We start from the raw sequence: 20,238 nt of genomic DNA, 5'->3' as shown, positions 1-20,238 counted from the left end.
ACCTCTATTCTCAATCACCTTCTCACTGTGTCTATTTCATTTTCCCACTGCCAGATTTCGCTTTTACTTGATGCTCAAGGAGGGCTTTTCTCCAGCACCCAAGACATTGAGACACTCTTCAAAGAAAGCATCCAGCTTTCTACAGTTACTGTAACAACAGTTACATCTGCTACGTCTAGCCTGGCTTTGCCAGTATGTAGTAAATGGAGTTAAATTCACCTATGATGGGACCCTGGGAGCTGCACTGGGTCAGCAAACTTCAGTCTTCTTGTTTTGCTGATATATGACTATTTAGTGAGGTAGAAAAATGGAAATAAATCTATTTACATCCCTGGCTGCATTCCAGTAGGTCACAGAGTAAAACTGGTGCTTTCTGGGGGAGTTCTTGAATGCATTGTGGTATGAATTTGGAAAAATATAGTATTTTAGGAACACATTGGAACAAAGGTTCCCAGATCTTGGCAGAAATGAGCCAGAAAGCATCTCCAACCCTATCCAGCTGGGAAGAATGAGCAGCAGAACACCAGAGGAGAAGGCTTGAGGCTGGATAAAGGGGTATGGAAGCATAGTACAGAGCCTGTGTATCACTGCAGATGGCATCCAAACAACTCCATTTAAAGAACACAGAACTGGAATTTCAACCAGAATGGACATTTATATCATTTGTTTATAGCAACTTTTTTCAATCCAATGGAAAAAGATGGTTATTTAAGATCCCTGCTGCTAGAACCTCATCAAAAATAAGGAACATGAGAGATGGCAAATACCAGTGATGCTGTGCCTAGGATGCCTAATCCATAGGCAGGATATAGCATTGGCACAGCAGATTCAGACTTGCATTAAATACCATGTTTTTTAACCCTTTAAGCACTATGCCAACAACACAGCACTGCTGTGTATTACAGTCACAGGGAGCTAGAGAAAAGACAAGAGGGAGCAGAATCCTGAGCACAGTTACGGAGAAAGCAGTAAATTGAGATTACAGGTACAGAGGCTCAGATGACACACAGAAAGGAAAGAAACTGGTGCCTAGCAGTTGTGGATGTGATATTTATAGTTTTGATGGATACAAAGTGCAGGGCTGAAACTCACGACACGAAAAGAAAAACCTGCTTCCTCAATATCACATGCTGTAAAGTCTTGGCTCTCAGCACGTCAGTCCAACTGCAGACAAACAGGGTTCTGCAGGGAGCATTATTTTCACTTCCTATGAACACTGGGAATTGAACACGTGTGGGTTTGTTGGTTCCTTTTTTTTTTATTTCTTTTAAATGAGCACAAAAGGTGCACTTAAATGTATATGTGAAATAAATGAGAAAAGCTTTTCTTATCTTCTGATCTCTAGCAGTATAATCAACTCTAATGGTTTTATGTAACTGGATGGTGCAGTCTATTAATAAATTTGCCTTTTACTATTAGAAATCTATATCCAAAATTAATTTCTACATCAGGTTTCAATTACCTTGGTATTTCCACTTAAAACTTAGTTTTCCAGGACAACATAACGTAAAGACAATCTGAAAACTCAAGTAAGAACTGTGGCAGACAGCAAGAAAATGCATTTTAAAATGTATCTTTTCTATGCAATCATAGGAAACCAGAAGCCTGACCATATTTGCTATCATAAAACAATGCTGAATTTTAATATCCCACATGCAGATCCAGGTCCACCCTGTATTTGTGTATTAAAATTAAACTTAACACATACAACTTATCTATCTAATGCAACTACCTCTACTGACTCAATATCTTCCTGAGTTTCCCTGGCCAGTACAGGGCTAAATAAGTGATGCTTCTCAGAATGGAAGTCCTATGTCAGACCAACAGGTTACAGCACACTGCAACAAGGAATTTCTGCAGTTTAAGCCTGGTCCTACATCTGAGATACTGAAAGGGAACTTTCTGTGCTCCAAGGAACACAATTTAACGTTCAACAAAATATTAGAAGAAAATAAGTGGCTTAAGGCCAGAAAAAAAGAGCCTACTAAAAATAAGCAGTCTGTTTAAAGTATTTCCTTGGGGACTGAAAACGTTGAGAATGTTTTTCCTAAACGAACCACTGATATGCTTGGTTTGTAAAGATCCCTGGAGCCCTGAAGGCTGAAATCAGTGAGGCTGCTTCTCACAGAGAAAGCAGATGTTCAGAGGAAGGTACAAAAACAACCTTTTTCCGTTCTCCTCACTCCCCTCCAAACACGAGTCAAGAAATGGAGCACCAGGGGCTGCCAGGCCTGTGGGAGATGTCCTGCAGAGATCCCAACATGCATGCTTATCCAATCTGTGCTGTGGCTTTTGGAAGGAAAAGAAAGATGGGTTCCTTTTAAGAACCCACGTGCCCGTGCCTGACTCAGTCGCTCTTACAGCACGTGTCATCTCAGCACAACCTGCCAACAAATCCTAGGCCAAAATACACACAAGAAATAGAACACAACAATGGCAATTAATATGCAAAATATAGTTGTCACAATCCCTAGGCCAAGAACCAGAGAGCCACTTAATGCCAAGGCTAATGAAATAGTACCTTTTAAACTAAAAGCATTTAATCACTGCTTCTCTAACTTCTGAGCTCTACAGCACTGTTATCACACGGATACACTGTAAAATTTTACCAAATTTTACATTTCTATGTCTGCAGCAACAATTTTGAGGCGTTATACTTTAAAAGCTTCGCTCTTTGTCATTCTGCATCTCATTTCACGTAGCCAGCTTCCTAAGTAGCCTCGTATGTTCTGCTCATGCTGAGAAAAACGGATGACTACAACATCCTGTCACGACAACACACAAATTCCTTCGGTATGAGCCATGGCATCAGTGGGGGTGCAGCACCCTCTGCAGGATGGCAAGGCAAATTACTGGGGACACTCATCTACAGAGAGAACAAGCACTCTGAAACAGATCGCCCATAAGCTTTGCAGCGCAGAACCATTACAACAACCTTAACATTCATTATTATAATTCATGACTCTCCTTGAAGGTTGCTCTGTAATTTAAACTTATTTTGAATTAAAACAGGAATTAAAGAGCTAAACTCCCAGGTTTTACGGTCGTTCTGCACTTATGTAAACAATTAATTCCACAAGGTACATGAGATGTGAGAGTCAGATTCACCGTTTTAACACTGAAAACCTACCTCACTCTGGTTTAATATCTTCACTGCTTCCTTCCCTTGAGAATCTGTTGTGAAGAATCCAAGCTGTTTCTTCTTAAGTTCTTGATTAACTAACTGCAGGTCCTTAACCATCAAGAGAAGATCAGTAACCTGAACAACCAAAGGAAGAACAAGCAAAACTGATAGCACCCGTGCTAGTATGAAAACTAATTATGAGATACACATGTAAATCTAAACTGTAAAGTTGGAACACCTGGGCTTCTGGATCTGCTCATAAGGCAATCTCCCAATGTAAGTAAAACATGTTGATGTATTTTTAAGTTGGTGTTCAAGAAATCTTAACTTGGAAGACTCTAGTTTTCAGCCAAGTTATTAAGATCCTTGATTAAGTTTGATTAAGCATCAAACCTCATTATTCAGTAACAGAAAGAAACCCAAGGGCACTTCACAGCAACAGGATGATTTGTGAAGAAACTTTTTTGATGCTAGGGAAGCCAGCATTACGTGGAAATACCAATATTCAGAAGCAATCTGTTCTTGTGCCACAAACACCCTTTAAGACTCTATCACTCTGAGAAATTTTCCAGATATAAAATTGGTATCAGAGCGAACAGTCACATTTAAGACTCCTGAATAGATGTGACACAGACTTCTGCAGTTATATCAAGAAAGCAGCACTTGCAGAAATGTTTTTATTAGAGCAATTAGTATATTTGTGAAAAGCAGACCAGTATTCAGCCTTAAAACCTGTTTTTCAGGTAAAAAATGGTTTATCATCATCTTTTCTGATGCTGTCCCTAAATCTGCCAAAGAGAATATGTTCAGAGATAAAAATAGTGATCCTCAGAATGGGACTGAAAGACAATCTGGGGCTTTTTTACTTACACCTGCTCAGTGTAAGGCAAGCTTCTTTCCTTCCTATTACCCACCTCCACACTTTGAACACTCGCCTACAATTCAGTTGCCCATGAAAAATGGAAAACTTCACTTATGTTCAATCTCAAACAACTGCATTCAACACAGCTCCTTATCATAAATTGGTGCACTGCTCAGAGATCAATGCACAGGATGATGAGTTGGAACAGTTTTCTGAACTCCAATACTAATCTATTGCTTGACAACTGTCTGCAAATTTAATTTCTTTGAATTTCAGTTCTACTTATGTAGAATGAAGATAATATTAACCTACCTCAGGGTTCCTTTTTAACATTCCTTATTTGTCAAAAACTTTGTAAAGCCTAGAATGGAGTGTGCTATACAGAATAAATTACAGACACCACTACCATATTCATGATTAATAAAGGCAGGTGAGATAGGCATTGTAGGATACTTAATACAAAAACTTTCTTTCGAGTTGGCATACTTAATGATCACTAAAATAGGGCACTGAGTTTGAAACTTGAATCCAGCTGTCTACTTGAAAAGCTTTGCAGCAGCCTACCTACCTTGCAGTTGACTCTGAAGCTCACATTGTGTAACAAGGATAAACTGCTCATAAAAGGTGGATCACAAACCACACAGATAAGAACGTCAAATCCTACCAAATCTACCAAGTCACATCTAAATAAAATGCTTCTTCCCATGAGAGATGCACAAATGACAAATGAATCAGAATTAAGTCATTAAAAGCAGTAAATATTAAAACAGATCAATACCTTTTTCTTAAGTTCCTCGAGAGACAGATGGTCTATCTGCATGTTTAAATTATCACGCTCTCCTAAGCAAATACTCATATAAGATGTTTGATCTCCACAGAAAGACAGTGTTTCATCTGTCAAAATACCCAACAACAGGAATTATTTCAGAAACTCTTATTTGTTTGCAGGAAAAGAAAGCATAAAATGCAAAGACAAGACTTTTCGAATAAGAGCCTACCAGGAAGTCTGGGGGAGGCCTGTTCAAATTGTTTCATTCCCCAAAATAAGCTTTATGTTCAATTGAACCAATTTTGTCCTTAGATTTCTTTGTGCTTCTGACAACTAGACATGCTGTATTTTCTGTGGTTATCAGCATGAGTTGTGAATGCAATTGCGTATTATAATTTGCATATTTAGCATTACATTTAGAAACATTTTTTAGGAAGGATAAGTAAGGCATGAGTAGTTATTTTAACTATATTCATAAGAATTTGAAGTCTTGAGGCAAAGAGCCAAGTTGGACAAGGTTACAGAATTTGTCTTGCTTTGAGGTCAAAAGAACTGAAAATTAATGGAATTGAAAATACTTATTCATTTCCTTTCTAACCGCATGACTGCTTTGTTATGTTTCAATAAACACCTGTTCATTTACAGCACAGATGACAATTAATTCTTTAATATTATCTCATTAGATAGCGAGAAAGCATATCTAAATTATGACAAAGAGAAGACATCCAAACTCCATTCCTAATCCTGACACCAATCCTATGGAAGCTGCAAGAACTTCAGCGATTCTCAAATGATTACAGAATTTCACAGTCTTCACCTACAGCCCAACTGCTTTTGACAACTGGACCGGACAGCACCCACAGTTCCTTTAGGCTTTTCCTTCACCTCTTTACTCTGGAGGCTCTGAAAAGGCAGAAGCTCACTTTTTGGTCACTTATCAAAGGGCCAAAGAGAATGAGTCCACAATGGAAGCTCTAAGTTGAAACGCTAAGTGAACAGGCTTTGTTACTTTTTTAATACACCTCCTAAGAACAAAACAGATCAATCTGCACGTGCAGTGAACTTTAATGACAGCCATCATTCTTTTCCATATTTAAGTATGTACTAAAACCATCTTAAAGAAATAAAACCAAGCTACATTTAAAAGCTTTAATATTTCTGAATAAACCACAAAACAATAAAACTACTGGCTACCTTCTTCTTCTCTGGAAGTGCTTCTTGCCTTAGGAGGAGTCTACCAATTTCCTGAGACACAAGCTGTTTATCAAAATATCATCAAGTAGTGAAGTTCCAGGGACAGAAAGTGATCCCATGGCCACAGATTTATTCAAAGCCAGGAATCTGATTACTGCAGAAAACAGTAAATTCTATGGGTACAAAATTGTAGGCAGCTTGAAATGATCACTGCAGTAGAATTGCCATAGAATTACTAACATTTGCTGCGGGGAAAGGGAAAATCTGTCCCTTTATATAATGCTCTGATTGCTCTAAGATATTCTGTTACAAATGCCCCAAATAATTTTCAGTGCAGAAGGCTGAAGTCTTTTTACACCTTTATCTAATTTCAAACAGTTCTTCTCCATCACAGCAAACTGAGTGTAATAAAAGCAGTTTTCTTTTGTGCGAGAAGATCAAGAAAAAGGATGGGCTGCACATGTGTACAGACCTTGCCTGTTTTTAGCATTCTTAATCTGATCTTCTAAGACCTTCTGTAGGTTCCGAGTGGCTAGAATGTCATCTTCTAGTTGTCTCCGTAACATGAAGATCTTGTTTAGTTCCGTCTGCAAGCTATTTAAACTAAGGAAAAAAAAGGAGAAAACCAGAAATGAAACAAAAACCTTTCAGATTTCGATTCGAAGCACTCAGATAGGCACGGCAGCATGATGCCAGCACAATCCAACTATTTTATTTCTTCCACCAGCCAGCAGTCTGCAAAAAGACCTTTCAAGTTTAAATTGTGCCAATTATCTCAACTGGGTATAAATTCCAAAACTTAAAAATGACAATTTGTCAACATGAATTAATTCCTTAAGCAGCTTTTTTCCCCAGCGTAGTCACTGAAGTGCTTACTTTAGCATCAGTCACTGCCCCCTACTTCTCTCCATGTCAGCACATCCAGCTGTCCCTTGCTAGATCATCCCCATTACCCTTCAACAGCACAGACAGGACAGTTACAATCAGTTCATAAAAGAACTTAAGTACACTAAAAACAGAGATCGTAGCAGTTTGAAATAAATTGGATTTAATAAAAAATAAGGTGCTACCAAACTCACTGTATTATTTATTTTGACATTAAACTCACTCCAAACCTCAGTATTTTAAGATAAATTATGCTGCTGTCGAATTTCCAACCCACAATATTGAAATGCCTAAGAATTCAGGAATCTTTCAAAGCAAAATTCAAATCTGCCTTACAGGAGGCTACACAGGAGCAAACAGTGCATCATACTTGCATGAGGATAACAGCATCTTGCAGAAACACATTAATTAAAAGGCAGCATATATGAAAAGACTCTCAGTCTGTCTTCTGACAAGTGTGCTGTTGTCAGTGTTTCTTGCACGTGAACCTACTCCTTTAACTAACGCTCCCTGGCTTGGGAATAACTTTGAAGAGAAAGCTCTCTTAAATGCTCAGCAAAAAATTAAGCAGAAAAACAAACCAAGACATTACTAGAAGCTAAGTAAGCACATTCTCTCTTCCTCATGAGCTGAAGGTTTTATCAGAATAAGCATTGATTCTCTGCTTGGAGAGACAAGGAACATCACGGCACTGACATCAGGTATCTTATTTTGAAAAATACCCATTCAAGTTGCACAGTCAGCTATAGTTATAATTTTCCCCATTTGAAAGATATTCTAAGAAAAGACAGCAGTAGATCTGTTCCTTAGTTGCTGTCATTGCTATACACTGTTGACACAAACACCTTACCCACAGACTGTTTCAACAGTAGTGCACTTTGTGTGAAATACTGAACCAAACTTCTTCCTTTATTCGGTTATTGCCACAAAAGCCATTGCTCTTTTCCTGGAGATAAGAAATAATCCCCATAGTCTGCACTCTATCACTATTTCTAATGAGAAAGATTCTATTCTCTAAAACAGCTTCTGAGCTGTGGCCAAGCACAGGATGGCATTACTATTAATGTGCCTAATTCAAATTCTAGATCTCATCTCCGTTAGTGCTACTCACTTGCTGGTTTCCAAACTATAGTTGCTGACTCCAAAATACAAACGCGCATTCCCATAACGTTGGCAGGTATGACCCACTGCATTCAGGCAGGAAGAGTGAGGAGCCATCTCCTAAACATTCCCAATCTCTAATTATGATATTTGCAATTTTAACAGCAAAAGTATATTTTAATAAAACAATATTTCTTTTACCCAAAGGATAAGAATATTCCTCATTTTATCATAACATCTCTTCCTCAACCGCCAAGCAACAGCAGAATACGAAGTAGGTTAGAGATTTCTTTCTAAAACGCTGTGCTCTTTGATATTAAAAGGTTGAAAAGCACTACCTCCTGCTGTTTAGAATGCTTTTGAATGCTTTATGTTGAAAGAACGTTACGAAAATTTCACTTACTCTATTTTGTTTAAACGTCTCCAAAACCTTACCTGTTTAATTCTCATCAAAATTTTCACTGTGCCACTTTTGAAGTGTTTGAGAGGGAGCAGACTACGGTAAATCAACCAGCACAGCACAGCTGACTGTGATTTGATTTTTCCCCTATACTCCAACACAGGACAAGAACCTCCTCTGAAAATCCACCTGCTTACTTTGTACACAAACAGAACTCTAATCCAAAGGGAAATATTTTCACAAATATTTAGCTCACTGAAATAACATAACCCTCTTTACAAAGAAACTTGGGACAGCAAGTTTATCCTCTGTTAACAATTAGCCTGTACAAACCACCACCTGCACAGTTAAACAGCACCTTTACTCATAACTTCTAACTTCGGTGATTTGAGTTGAGATTGTCTATCAAAATAGAAAAAGTACTTACCTATCTGATTCTTTAAAGGTCTGCACTAGTGTAGAATAAATATTTTGTTCCTTTTTTAAAGCAAGGATCAGCTTTTCATACTCAGATTCTTTTTTCTCCTAAATTAAAAAAAGAACACAGTTATCTTAGATTGTAGTTTTTTGTCAGCATGTCTACAACATTGTGCAGGCATGAAAAGGAGAAAAAGTGAAAAGAGCAACTCAGAAGTCACTGAGGAGTTTTTCATTGAGGAGTGCCCACCTCAAAAGCGTAATGTGAATCTGGAAATTATTTATGACACTTAAATCTGCTGTTATTACAGGAGGGGAATAGCAGTTTGCTATTTACCTATCATAAATGAGTTATATATCTAAATAACAGTTCAACCCAGGAACAGCCCAGCAAGTTGTTTCCCTAGGGGAGGAAAGGGAAAGGCAAGTAGAAGTCCAAAGACCAAGTGCACATTTTAGAACATGATGCCAACTCCTCTCCATTTTCTGGATAAAAGTGGCTTTCTCTGGGGCCAGGTTTTCTGCAAATTCTGTTCCATTTCTGAACAAAAAGGTCTGCACTGAGCCAACAAATACAGGATGAACATGCCAGCCACATACTCATCGAGTCTGAACACTCAAGCTGGGTCACTCCAAGCTGCTTTCTTCACTTGTACAAAGAAAATTGTTTGCCTGCAGCCTTGCTCACAGAAGGTATGTTATTACTAGAATAAATCCAGGCTCCTATGCCACTTTCTCAGTAAGCATCCACTGTAAGTTCTGAAGACTTTTTTCAATCCAACAACCACTCAGCCACTTTTTCAGCAGGAAGCAAAAAATGCAGCTATTTAAAGGAGTATTTGCTTGCACTTATTACATAAAAATACCTAAGATGTCAGCCAGCTCGGAAGAGAAAATAACTGGGATATCTATAGGAAACGTAGATGCTTTATGTCAGGCACAGTATCTTCTGTCTCTGTTTGAGAAGAAAAGGCCATGTTGCTTCTCTCGCTTTTCCTTCTGACTTAAAATTGAAAGCACAAACAAAAAAAAAGTGCCACAGCTAGGGGGGAATGTGCATGGCTCCAGCATGACAAGACAACTCTAGAGGACAGAAATGAAAGGTAATTCTATTTTCTCCACATTACAATCTCAAGATTGGAAACTAAACTCTCAAGAGATACTAAATCATTAGTGAACAGATCATTAACAGGGAAGAGATCTACACCCAGGAGTTTCAAGCAGCTGTTATTACATCAATTGCAGTTCCTAAGCCAGGGATTGCAACAAAAATTCAGCTACAGTAGAATCTCGTTAATTCATGCTAACGATGCAGAGACTTAATTTGAAAAATTCATATTCTGCAAAGTAAACAGCACAAAAGCAAGGACAACTGTTGTTTACTTTTAATTATTTATGCTCGTACATCACAGTGTGCTAGCAAACATGTTAAATAATATTTTGCAAATGTAATCAAGTTTTGATCAAATTATTTCCATTGAGTAATCTGCATAACAGATCTCACTGCTGAAGGAGCAGCTCGTGCCACTTAACCCTGCAGGCTCTTTGAAGAAGTGACCTTGTCTTCGTGTTCATCACGCTCTGCTAGCACCATTCCTACAGGTACCCCAACATGTTTCAATGCTGTTCGTACATTAAATACTATTTTATAGGTGAAGGGCAATATGCTGAGCTTAATGTCAAGCTTACTGTCAAGGTGAGCAGAGAAGCAGCACACAGCAATGACATCTGCTGGCTGAGCGCTGAGAAACACACAGGCAAATGGACTGAGATGGGCAATCCAGAGTCTATTAATAAATATACCTTTACAAAGGGTCCAAAAATGAATCTTACAGGCTGAGCAAAGGACTCTTAGCAACATGCAGGAATCCCAGCCTCATACAAATAGGTATTAAGCAGAAAGTACACTGACTGCAATTCTGTTTGGGAAAGGTTTGATCACTGACAACAAAACTGATCAATGACACAAAAGGAACAGGAAGAGATAAATCTTTTCACTTAATTTAGTTGGTTAACAGTCTGTTAAAAGTTCCAGTGAACTCTTCCATATGTCTGATACAAGCCTTGCAATTATTACTGAAAATACTACAGAACTGTATCCTAATTAAAAGCTCCTTCTGAGTAATGTCACTCTGAAGAGTTTAGGACACACACATTAGATAACGGCTGTTACCAATTGTTCAGGGGCTGTGGCTGCTGCTTAGCAAAGCAGTGCTACACAGAACTGTGCCTCTTCTCTTACATTTCTTTCCAACTTCATGTGCTAATTCAGTTCGACATTTGCACCAAATACTGAGTAACCTCCTGAAAACCTCCCAACATTTTTTTCCTCCATTACGAGGGTTGCTTCTTAATTCCAAATGTCACAGATTATAGGCAAATTATTGCAAACTCTATATTCAATTAGCTAGGTAAAGGTTAGCAAAATCATGAAGAAGCATTCTTGATTATTCAGATTCTTCCATGAATAATAAGGATGAGAAGATATGGCATGAACATTTTTTTGAGGGTACATTATTACTGTCGCTTCTAAATAAAGCATAGGAGTGAATTATTCCAATCAACTCCCCAAAGGTACACAAAACATACGGCAGCTCTGTAACTTACATAGACCATAATGCTGTGGGAGTTAATGAAACATTAAACCTCTTGACACATGGTGTGAGGGAAAATGTGTTAGAAGAGATAGCTGCAAGACATCCAGGACCATATTGCAGTAGAAGATTTATATTCCTATGAAAGCAGGCAATCTAATACATTAAAGTCTATATTTAAATCTGAAATAGTATTGCTAAGCAGCAGCAGTGGCAAACATCACTTATTTTCATTAAAAGGTTTCTCCGATTGTATGCAATGAAAGTAAAAGGTTTGCACCTCTGCAGTAAGTAACCTACTGGCAACATCACAGGAATATTTGCTGGCCTCGTTGGGATCACTTCAAAACCTGTGAAGGTCGAGGGATGAACAACAGAGATGAGGCCATAACCTCCAGCCCAGAGCCGACCCCGCTGGGGCCTGCCTGCCATCAGCACCAGGATTCAGTCGTTTCTTATCACCTTGCAGAGAACTGGACACACAATCTACTATAAATGAAACAATCACTAATAAGATCAAAATTGTTACAGGCCAGCGAGTCACAGACCTGAAGATGGAAATTACTGCAGCTAAAGACCGCTGGTGACTTTTAGAAGGTGTCATCTCAACCACAGAAAATGTCAAAAAGCCGACGGCTCTGAGGAACTCATGGCCCCTCTCGATGATATATATGGCAAGATTACTGGACTATAAACAAGATCTGCAAATATCACTTCATCGGGCTAACTCTGCTGAGATGAAACTTCTGCTAATATGGAAACGGTGAATCCCACCTGCTCCCACCAGCACGTACCCTCAGGGTGACAGGTGAAAAGCATCGTGGCTGCAGCGTGTCAACACAAGGATACCGACAGAAAGCAATGGCTGACTTCAGCTGTAAGCTAATCCCATCAGACCCGAAGCTGAACTGCATCCCAGTTTATGCATTCACAACATCAATTTAGAGAGACTGAAAGCAACAAGCTACAAAGCACTGATAACTGTTCAATAGACGCTTGTATAAGAAATAAAAAGGCAGCTACATCACTTTCCATCTCCCTGATGACGCGGTAACAACACTGCATCAGTTTCACCAGTCAAGACACATCCATAGAATTGCACCACTTGCACCAATTCTGGCTCTCAGGGCACCCAACAACTGCAACACCAGCTACATCAAAGTCTCCATGCCTTGACTACCATTTCTCCAACTGCAGTAAATCAGGCATCACAACTGCACGTATTCCTCAGTTCCCTGGCTGCACAGCATTAACTCCCAAAATACTGCAGTAATTACAACTGAACTCAAATAATGTGCTGATCATACAGGAATTTAAAAGCACTGTGTTGTTTGCAGAAACATCAGGTTTCAGCTGCTCTCATTTCCTACTCCACCCTGGAGTGGCACATAGGCTCCCTCTCAGAAACAGACATTATGGAGAGAGATCACAGCAAATCCAAGGATTCTTTTGGACACTCAGAGAAACCACTTCAGAATTAAAACTCACATCACTGTGGCCCCCTATGGCTGTATGAAACAGAACCCAGAAACACACATAAAGGATTGAGCAAGAGGCACTGTTCTCAACTTTCCTGCTTTTCTCAGCATTGAAATGAACTGCAAAGGTCTAAAAATCTCTTGGAAATGTACTTGCCTAACAAATTGTCCAACAAAAACAGCTTTGAAAGTAAAGGTGGCGAGAGAGCAGCATTAAGCACAAAATCAGCCACAGTTTTCAAAATTATACGAGTCCATTGCACTTCTACATTCCAAGACTCCACAGATACCAGAGTCAGCAGTTGCATGACTAACCTAATCAGCAGTGCTCTTGCATACTCACTCCCTCCCCCCTCTCTCTAGCCCATGACTGTGGCTCAAGAATCCTAACTTTAATTGGAAACTGTCATTTATCTTCCCTGGCCTGGCCAAGGCACCCAGCAGAGCTTTGGATGTTGGTTGCTTTAAAATTTATCATTACATTAAAATAAAGTAAAAAGGTAATGATGAAAGAGAGAAAGTTCTGCATCTCTCAATTCCGTTTCTTCAACTTTAGAGATCAGTGAGGCCAGAAGAGCTCGGTTTCTGTTCTCTCTGGTAGGGAGGATCCCACTGTGCATTTGCTGAGAGTTGGTGCAGCACTGCAAAGTCATCAAAGAGACTAAAGCAGCCAATGAGAGCAGAGCTCTGGATAATCTGTGTCCAAAAACTTATGATTAATATGCCAAAGGGGTTCTTAGAGGTGATATCTTACAAAGAGGTTGAGCAGAGAGGACAAAGGGTTGTGATTACGTATTGTTCACAATCACTAAGTGAACCAGCAATACAGAATAGGCTGTGATTAGCAGGTGGGTACTGGGCCATTACCATGCATGGCTTCACTCACCACTGTTCTCTTTCCTGGTTACACACCTGTATCAGAAGTGGGGTGTCCAGAGGAAAATTACCATCAGATTTCTATACGATTTTCCATCACTACTAGGTCCCTTCACAACAGAGGGTACACACACACACTGCAGTTTGTTTTACAGAGGTAAAACTTCCACATGGCCTTTCACAGACATTATTTTCTCTGTATGTATACTCATTTATACTTTGTTATACTCTTTGCTGGTACCCCAGCCAACAGTGCTGCAGCTCCTTAAATCTGAGCTTCCCAAATAACCCATGTCTCAGACTATACTTGCACCTACCTTATTTAATAATCAGGTCCCTAATATATTAAACATTCCATCACTAGTGCATTCAGTATGTGACAGTACATACAGTACTCACTGCCATCAGCTCTTATTATTTTAAATATTCTTGAGAAAAATGTCATTAATGACCAACATATTATTCAAGAAATGAAATAGCTTTCTCCACCATTAGGAAGTACCAGTCCAATTCTTGCTGCTTTGCATAATTCTTTTGGAGATCTTAAAAGAGTATACTGCAAGCAATACAAAAGACAAGAAATGGAATGTATTTCTAAAAGAAACCTCTTTGTCCACTAATCTGGACACAATAATAAACAATGCACTGATGAAGTAAGCAACTGATTAAAAAACTTCTCATCAGTCCTTGATCTTTCCTTTAGGCTAGAATCAAAATAAAGGGGAAAAAATGCAACTATATCTATATTTTGAGACTTTGAATTTTGACCTCATGTTTCAGGTACCAACAATACTTCTCAATTTATGGCATGAAATAATATAAAGGGAATACATTATATATTTAACAAATGGTAGATATTTTTATAAAATCTTTTTTCTCTTGCTTTAAAGTATTTTTCTTTTTGTTCTGGACACATCTTTGCTCCTACACCCTTTTTGTTTCTTATCCTCAATGTCCTTTTCTCTCTTCAGTTCGCTAGCTGTTTCATCTTTCCCCTTACCTATTAGAAGGGCACAAACTCTCCTTTGTACTGCTCTTCAGAAGCAGAAATACTCTTCCACTCATGGAAGTATCCATACCCTAATGACCACAAAACTCTACATCTGTATGGTAGGCAGATAAATTACTTTATGCACTTTTCAAGAGTCAAGTTTACAAGCTCATCAGTGCACGATTCTATGTATACTTTTAATGCCAAATCAAGAGCATCACAGTCGTAGGCTTGTAAAATATTTCAAGTGACCTAAAAACAATAATTCAATTACTAATAAACTCAACATTATCACTTTGTTACAGATCAAAATGGTACTGGTCTGAAAGAAAAGCTGCTCCTTGCTACACGGATGAATTACAACATATACAAATCCACAAGCATGAAGCCCAAGGGAAAACCATAATTAATTTCAAGTCAAAGTATTTATCTTCAAATGATCCCAGCTATGTGAAACTCACCTGTAACTCTCTGACTATCCCGATGACTGCCTGTTCAGACTGTGCAGCATATTTTTCCTTGATCAAGACCTCGTTTTTCAGCTCCAGTTCTTGATTGTCTCTTAGAAGGTTCTTGTACTTATTCAGCAGCTCTTGCAATTCTGCTTCCTTTTCTTTAATTGCTTCATCAGATTTCTAACAAAAGAAAACAGTGATAAGTTTTGGCAAAACTCAGTATGGTTTTATACTGCAGAATATATGCAGAAACAAAATTCAGGAAATAACCGAGGATGATCCATCATGTTCTTTATAAACGTTACACAAGAGAAGCTCAACACAGCAAAATAAATGAAGGAAAACAAAAAAAAAGAAAAAACAAAGGACAAAACAGAAGCTTTGACCAAACACTCAATCCTTTAAATACTAAAAAAAAAAAGAAAAACTGCTGATTAAATCTGAAAACTTGACAGTATTTATGCATGCACTTTGGTCTCCAGGTGCAGAGCAACCTCAATTACTCATCTTTGCAGTGCTGGTTGAACCCCATCAGTACTGTTGAGGATCACACCTCCAGCTATAAAAGCTTTGAGCAAGGCTTCTTTAAACATTCAGGCAGCTACTTTCTCACATACCTTGTTTAGAGTAGGCTCTTTGTCCAAAAAACAAAACAAAACAAAACAAAAACAGAGAGAAAGAGAGAGAGAGAAAATATTTCACTGTCTATACCTACTCCTCTACTTCCAGTTTCTCAAGTCTCTGCATGAATTGTAACTCGTAGGCATCGCAGAGCTTTTAAGTATCTTATCACATCAGTGAAAATTCTGCATAAATATTAGAGAAGCTTTTTCCCCTTCTGTCTAAGTATTCAATAAACCCTAGTAAGAAATCTATTTAATGGCACAGATCCCTATAATTGTATGTCCATTCTACAAATACAGTATTATAAGAAGTGAAGGATTATCATCAAAATCAACAGCAATTCTAGATACAAACAGGACTCTGTAATCATTTCTCATTCAAAATCAAATGATAACTCCACATTTTTCATTTCAACTCGGGTCTACCTACCTGAAGCAATAGATCTTTTTGATTGACATTGTCTGTTAGTTGCTTGATAACTAGTTCTTGGCTCTGCAACTTCTGATTGCTTTCGCTCAAAAGAATATTGTAATGATGTTCAACAGCTTTTTCTTTCTCAGCCATTTCACCGTGTAATTTCTCTAGCTGATTTCTAAGGTCCTACAAAAAACAAAACTGAATATTCAGCAAATCAATTTTAATAAAAGTTCAAGACTGACAAACCACGTTAATAGCTTAACTTTCTATTACTTTAGATTACACCTATCTCTGTGTGTTCTGGGGAATGCACTGAAGTCAGTATCCTTCTCTTAATATCTGCAAATATAGTTCAAGAAAACTTCTGTGTAAGGTGCCAGCATTTCTAAAAATCTAGATTGTTCTAAATGCTTTTCAAACTGGACTCCAAGGCTGTTAGGAACACCATACACATGTATGTTGCCACTGTCACAACAAATTCTTCTGAGTCAGCTTATTCTTTTGATAGAAATAGAAAAGAAAATGGTTATGGGTGATTCAGATTATCATTTGTTCTTCTCCTTTCCCTGTGGCTCTGAAGTTAGTTGTGTCACTTCCATGCTGCCTTTATGCGACCTAAACTTCTCCTCAGACACAGAGAATGGGATACCAGAGCCTACATCTAAAAATTAATTTGTTTTCTTTTTATTCCCAAAGGCAGCCCATTTGCAGAGTATCATAAGCCCTTTAAACAGATTGCACATATGGTAGTCACCTATAAACTTCACTTTTACCTTCACTGGGATTTAAAATTCAATAGTTTTCCTATCCCAGGTACAGGGAAATTGTACTGGTGACACTTTAATTGCATTGTCTTTAAAAACTGCTTTATGCCCCTTTTTTTAAGTTAATTACCTTGCTTCGTGCAGGTTCACATCACATCACTGGCATCACTTTACTACTTCCCTGCTTTGTCTGTTTTGCACATTAAATACAAATCGTCATTTGCAACTCCTTTTGGTTTACTTGCTTAATTTTAGCTTCATTATCAGGAATCAGCTAAGATGTTCCTAATAGCTCCCCAAAACCCTCATCAAATGTTCAGTTTCAAAGAATGGGTAAACTTATGCACTTAGTTCTGCAAACTAGTAATTTTTTCATGACCAAAAAGGTTACTTGTTTGAGTAAGAAAACTGAGAATTACAGCATCAACTCCAAATTTTTTAAATATCTACTAACTCAATTGCGTTTCCACTCCATCTTTACTAACTATAAACTGTAATGAAGAGTGGAAGTGGTATAAGGTCTGACAACTGCAGAGCCCTCCAGCTTTAAGCTATGGAACTCTTCACGTGTGTCACATCACCTACACCATTCGTGTTGGAAGCAGAGGGCTAACTATAACGTTATGATCTTTGTGATGCACTGCACAGTTGACTCCTTTCTATTTTTGTCATTTTTGAGCTATTATATTGGTACTCAGTAAGCAAACATCAAAGAAGCACTTGTGATTTGGCCTGGAACTTCAAGCAATTATTACTCTGTGGTTTCTCTTTATGAAGACCATAAATAGATTCATAGAAAACAGATGTGTATAGATGGAAAACATGCTGTTGGCAATAATAGTGCTACACTTCCTATAACCTAGCCTCAGACTTTTCAGTGTACAACACTCATCAGGCACAGAAGTTATGTTTCTGCCTTTAAAGCAACACACAGGTTTAGGGAAAGAGCTGGACTGGCAATACACATTACTGCAGAAAATGGAAAGACCTGTGACAGTTTGCCTCAAGTATTTCTGTCTCCAATATTCCCTTAAATCCTTCTCCAAACAAGTTAAGAGTTGAGATTGAAAGTTATTTTCTTTGCATGAGATGGAATTCTGTAACACATAAAACTATTCATCACTATAGCAGGTTGCTTGAACTCATTGACCACTCAAATTGTCTGGAAGAAAATCTATTGGTTTCTATACATTGAGTTGCAAGGATAATATAGTACCTATGTTCTCAGAGCACAAACTTTGCTATTCCTTCTGCCAATCTTTTTCCCAAGAGACTTTCCTATGATTAATGATAGTTGAACTAAGAAAAATGAATGTGAAACACAATAACGTCAAAGACTGGAACAGATGCCTCCCCCTCATCAGATGGGAAGCAGGCTGGTGGATAATTAAGTCATGAAGCTACAAAACCTCCCTCTCAGCCTGAGCTACACATAGGAAGTCTCCACAATAAATTCTACTTAATGAGTTATGCACCTCCCAGCAAGTGAACAAATACTAGCAACTAGTAAGTATAATCTAATTGTCTATATATAGGCCTGGAGAGACAAGGGTTAAAGTGCTTGAATGATGTGAGGTTGAATAAAGGCTTTGATCAAGAAAAACTAGCTGTTATATATGTCGTAACATGGTGGATGCGGGTAGGATACGATGATGTTTGTTCCTCATCCACTGTGTGTAAGAATAAATGCAGAAAATGAAACAGGAATACTGATTAATAGCAGCTTCTGGAAAGTTCTGAACAGCTGACAGAAGGAAAAGCTGGAGCACCCAGCCCATGGTGCCAGGGCCAATGGTCAAGAACGCACTGCTACAGAAGACTCATGCTATGGGCCATCCAGTGTGCAAGATCAGCTCACGTGCAGCAGTCCTAACTCAGCTTAAGCATCTTCCATCACAGGACAGTAATGCCCAAATCACCTCCAGCAGAACTGGCTTACAACAGAGGACAACTTCCTCCAGAGGTTTGCTTCCCCCTCCCCGCCACCCTCTTTTTTGTTTTAAATAGATATACGATAAAAAGTTGCTATTACCTCAACAACTGTATACAAAAAGTCACTCACACCTTCCCTGTGTGTGAGGAAGAGGTAGGACAGCTTAGAATTAAGCCAGCAAGAATGTTCCTAACAGAGTAGAAGCACTGATAAATAGGTAACATGGGGCATAAACAGAATAGGATTTTTAGGGTCATCTCACAAGAGGTTTGCATCATTTGTACTGAAGTGGTTTCCTATTTGTCAAATGGCAAAATATCACAAATATCACAGCATATTTTTTCACTCCCACATATCTACTACTTAATGGGCAACATTTCACAGGCAGTCTTGCTCTATCCAAACGTACTAGCAACTCTGAAACTGAAGCAGCTGTTCTGCAAGGAGTAGGAAATAGGTTAGGGATATAATTTTTATAAGACTGCTCATCTTTTGACAGGAATGCTTTTCCCCAAGGAACTAGTCATTTACATTAAAAACTTGGGACATAATGGAGTCAAATAGATTTCTGTAATACCAGGAACTTTGAATCCCCCAGCAAATCCCCACTCAGTCCTATTTTTTGTGCCTTTCCCATACAGATTTATATTTGAGCTCTCCTTAAAGATGAAAAAAGATTCTGAATAGAGGAGACAGTTAAAGACAAAATACTTAAATCAATAAAATATGTTCTTTGTGGCTGTTTTACTGATGGGAGCTATCTGTTCTTTCTCCCCTTAACCTCAACACCCAGAAGAAATTTCAAAGCACAGAAAAGATAAAGACTGTGTGACAGAAGCCTAACCACAGCTGACAATCAACCACAACTGTAAGTTAAATAAATACAGCAGGCTGGAGGGGGGGGGGGGGGGGGAGGAAGAGATCTTATTTCTCTGTAGGTAAAGAGATCCCTCTACTGGTTTCAAGTGATATTGCAGGGGCAGCAATTCCCACACTATCCCAATGCTATACTTAATATATTATTAAATATATATAATAAGCAATTCCTGTGCTATAAAGTCCTTATTTAATAATTAGGACAAAACATAAACTAAAATAGTACAAGCTCATCTGATCCACTGCTATTTAATGTAGAAAGAGGCTAATCCTTAACTGGAAACTACCAGCCTTTGAAACCAGGCAAGAGTCCACCCATCATGCAGGTGCTGCCCCAAGGAAAGAAAAATCTGCATGGCAGGAGAGGCACCTAAACACTCACTTTGTTGCATGACCTGTGCATGCTGGAAGAAGTGTAGATGTCTAGACAAGTTCTTAAGTTTTTTAAAAAAAAAAAAAAGCCCTGAAGAGAATATGT

The 20,238-nt window shown here is 38.4% G+C and overlaps 1 protein-coding gene across 1 annotated transcript in view; it reads right to left on the bottom strand.

Moving 5' to 3' along the window:
* CDK5RAP2 (CDK5 regulatory subunit associated protein 2) overlaps nucleotides 1-20,238 on the bottom strand; it is a 68,568-nt gene that overhangs the window by 33,388 nt on the left and 14,942 nt on the right. The window contains 6 exon segments of the mRNA XM_065737608.1: nucleotides 3,131-3,259; nucleotides 4,765-4,880; nucleotides 6,422-6,552; nucleotides 8,763-8,860; nucleotides 15,153-15,326; nucleotides 16,200-16,370. Coding sequence (XP_065593680.1) covers nucleotides 3,131-3,259; nucleotides 4,765-4,880; nucleotides 6,422-6,552; nucleotides 8,763-8,860; nucleotides 15,153-15,326; nucleotides 16,200-16,370 — 819 coding nt within the window.

The sequence above is a fragment of the Cyrtonyx montezumae genome, unplaced genomic scaffold, assembly GCF_038088225.1.
Source record: "Cyrtonyx montezumae isolate F1298 unplaced genomic scaffold, pur_monq_1.0 scaffold_20, whole genome shotgun sequence".
NCBI lineage: Eukaryota > Metazoa > Chordata > Aves > Galliformes > Odontophoridae > Cyrtonyx > Cyrtonyx montezumae.
Note: the sequence above shows the minus strand (reverse complement) of the source record. Positions and strands in the feature narration are given on the sequence as shown.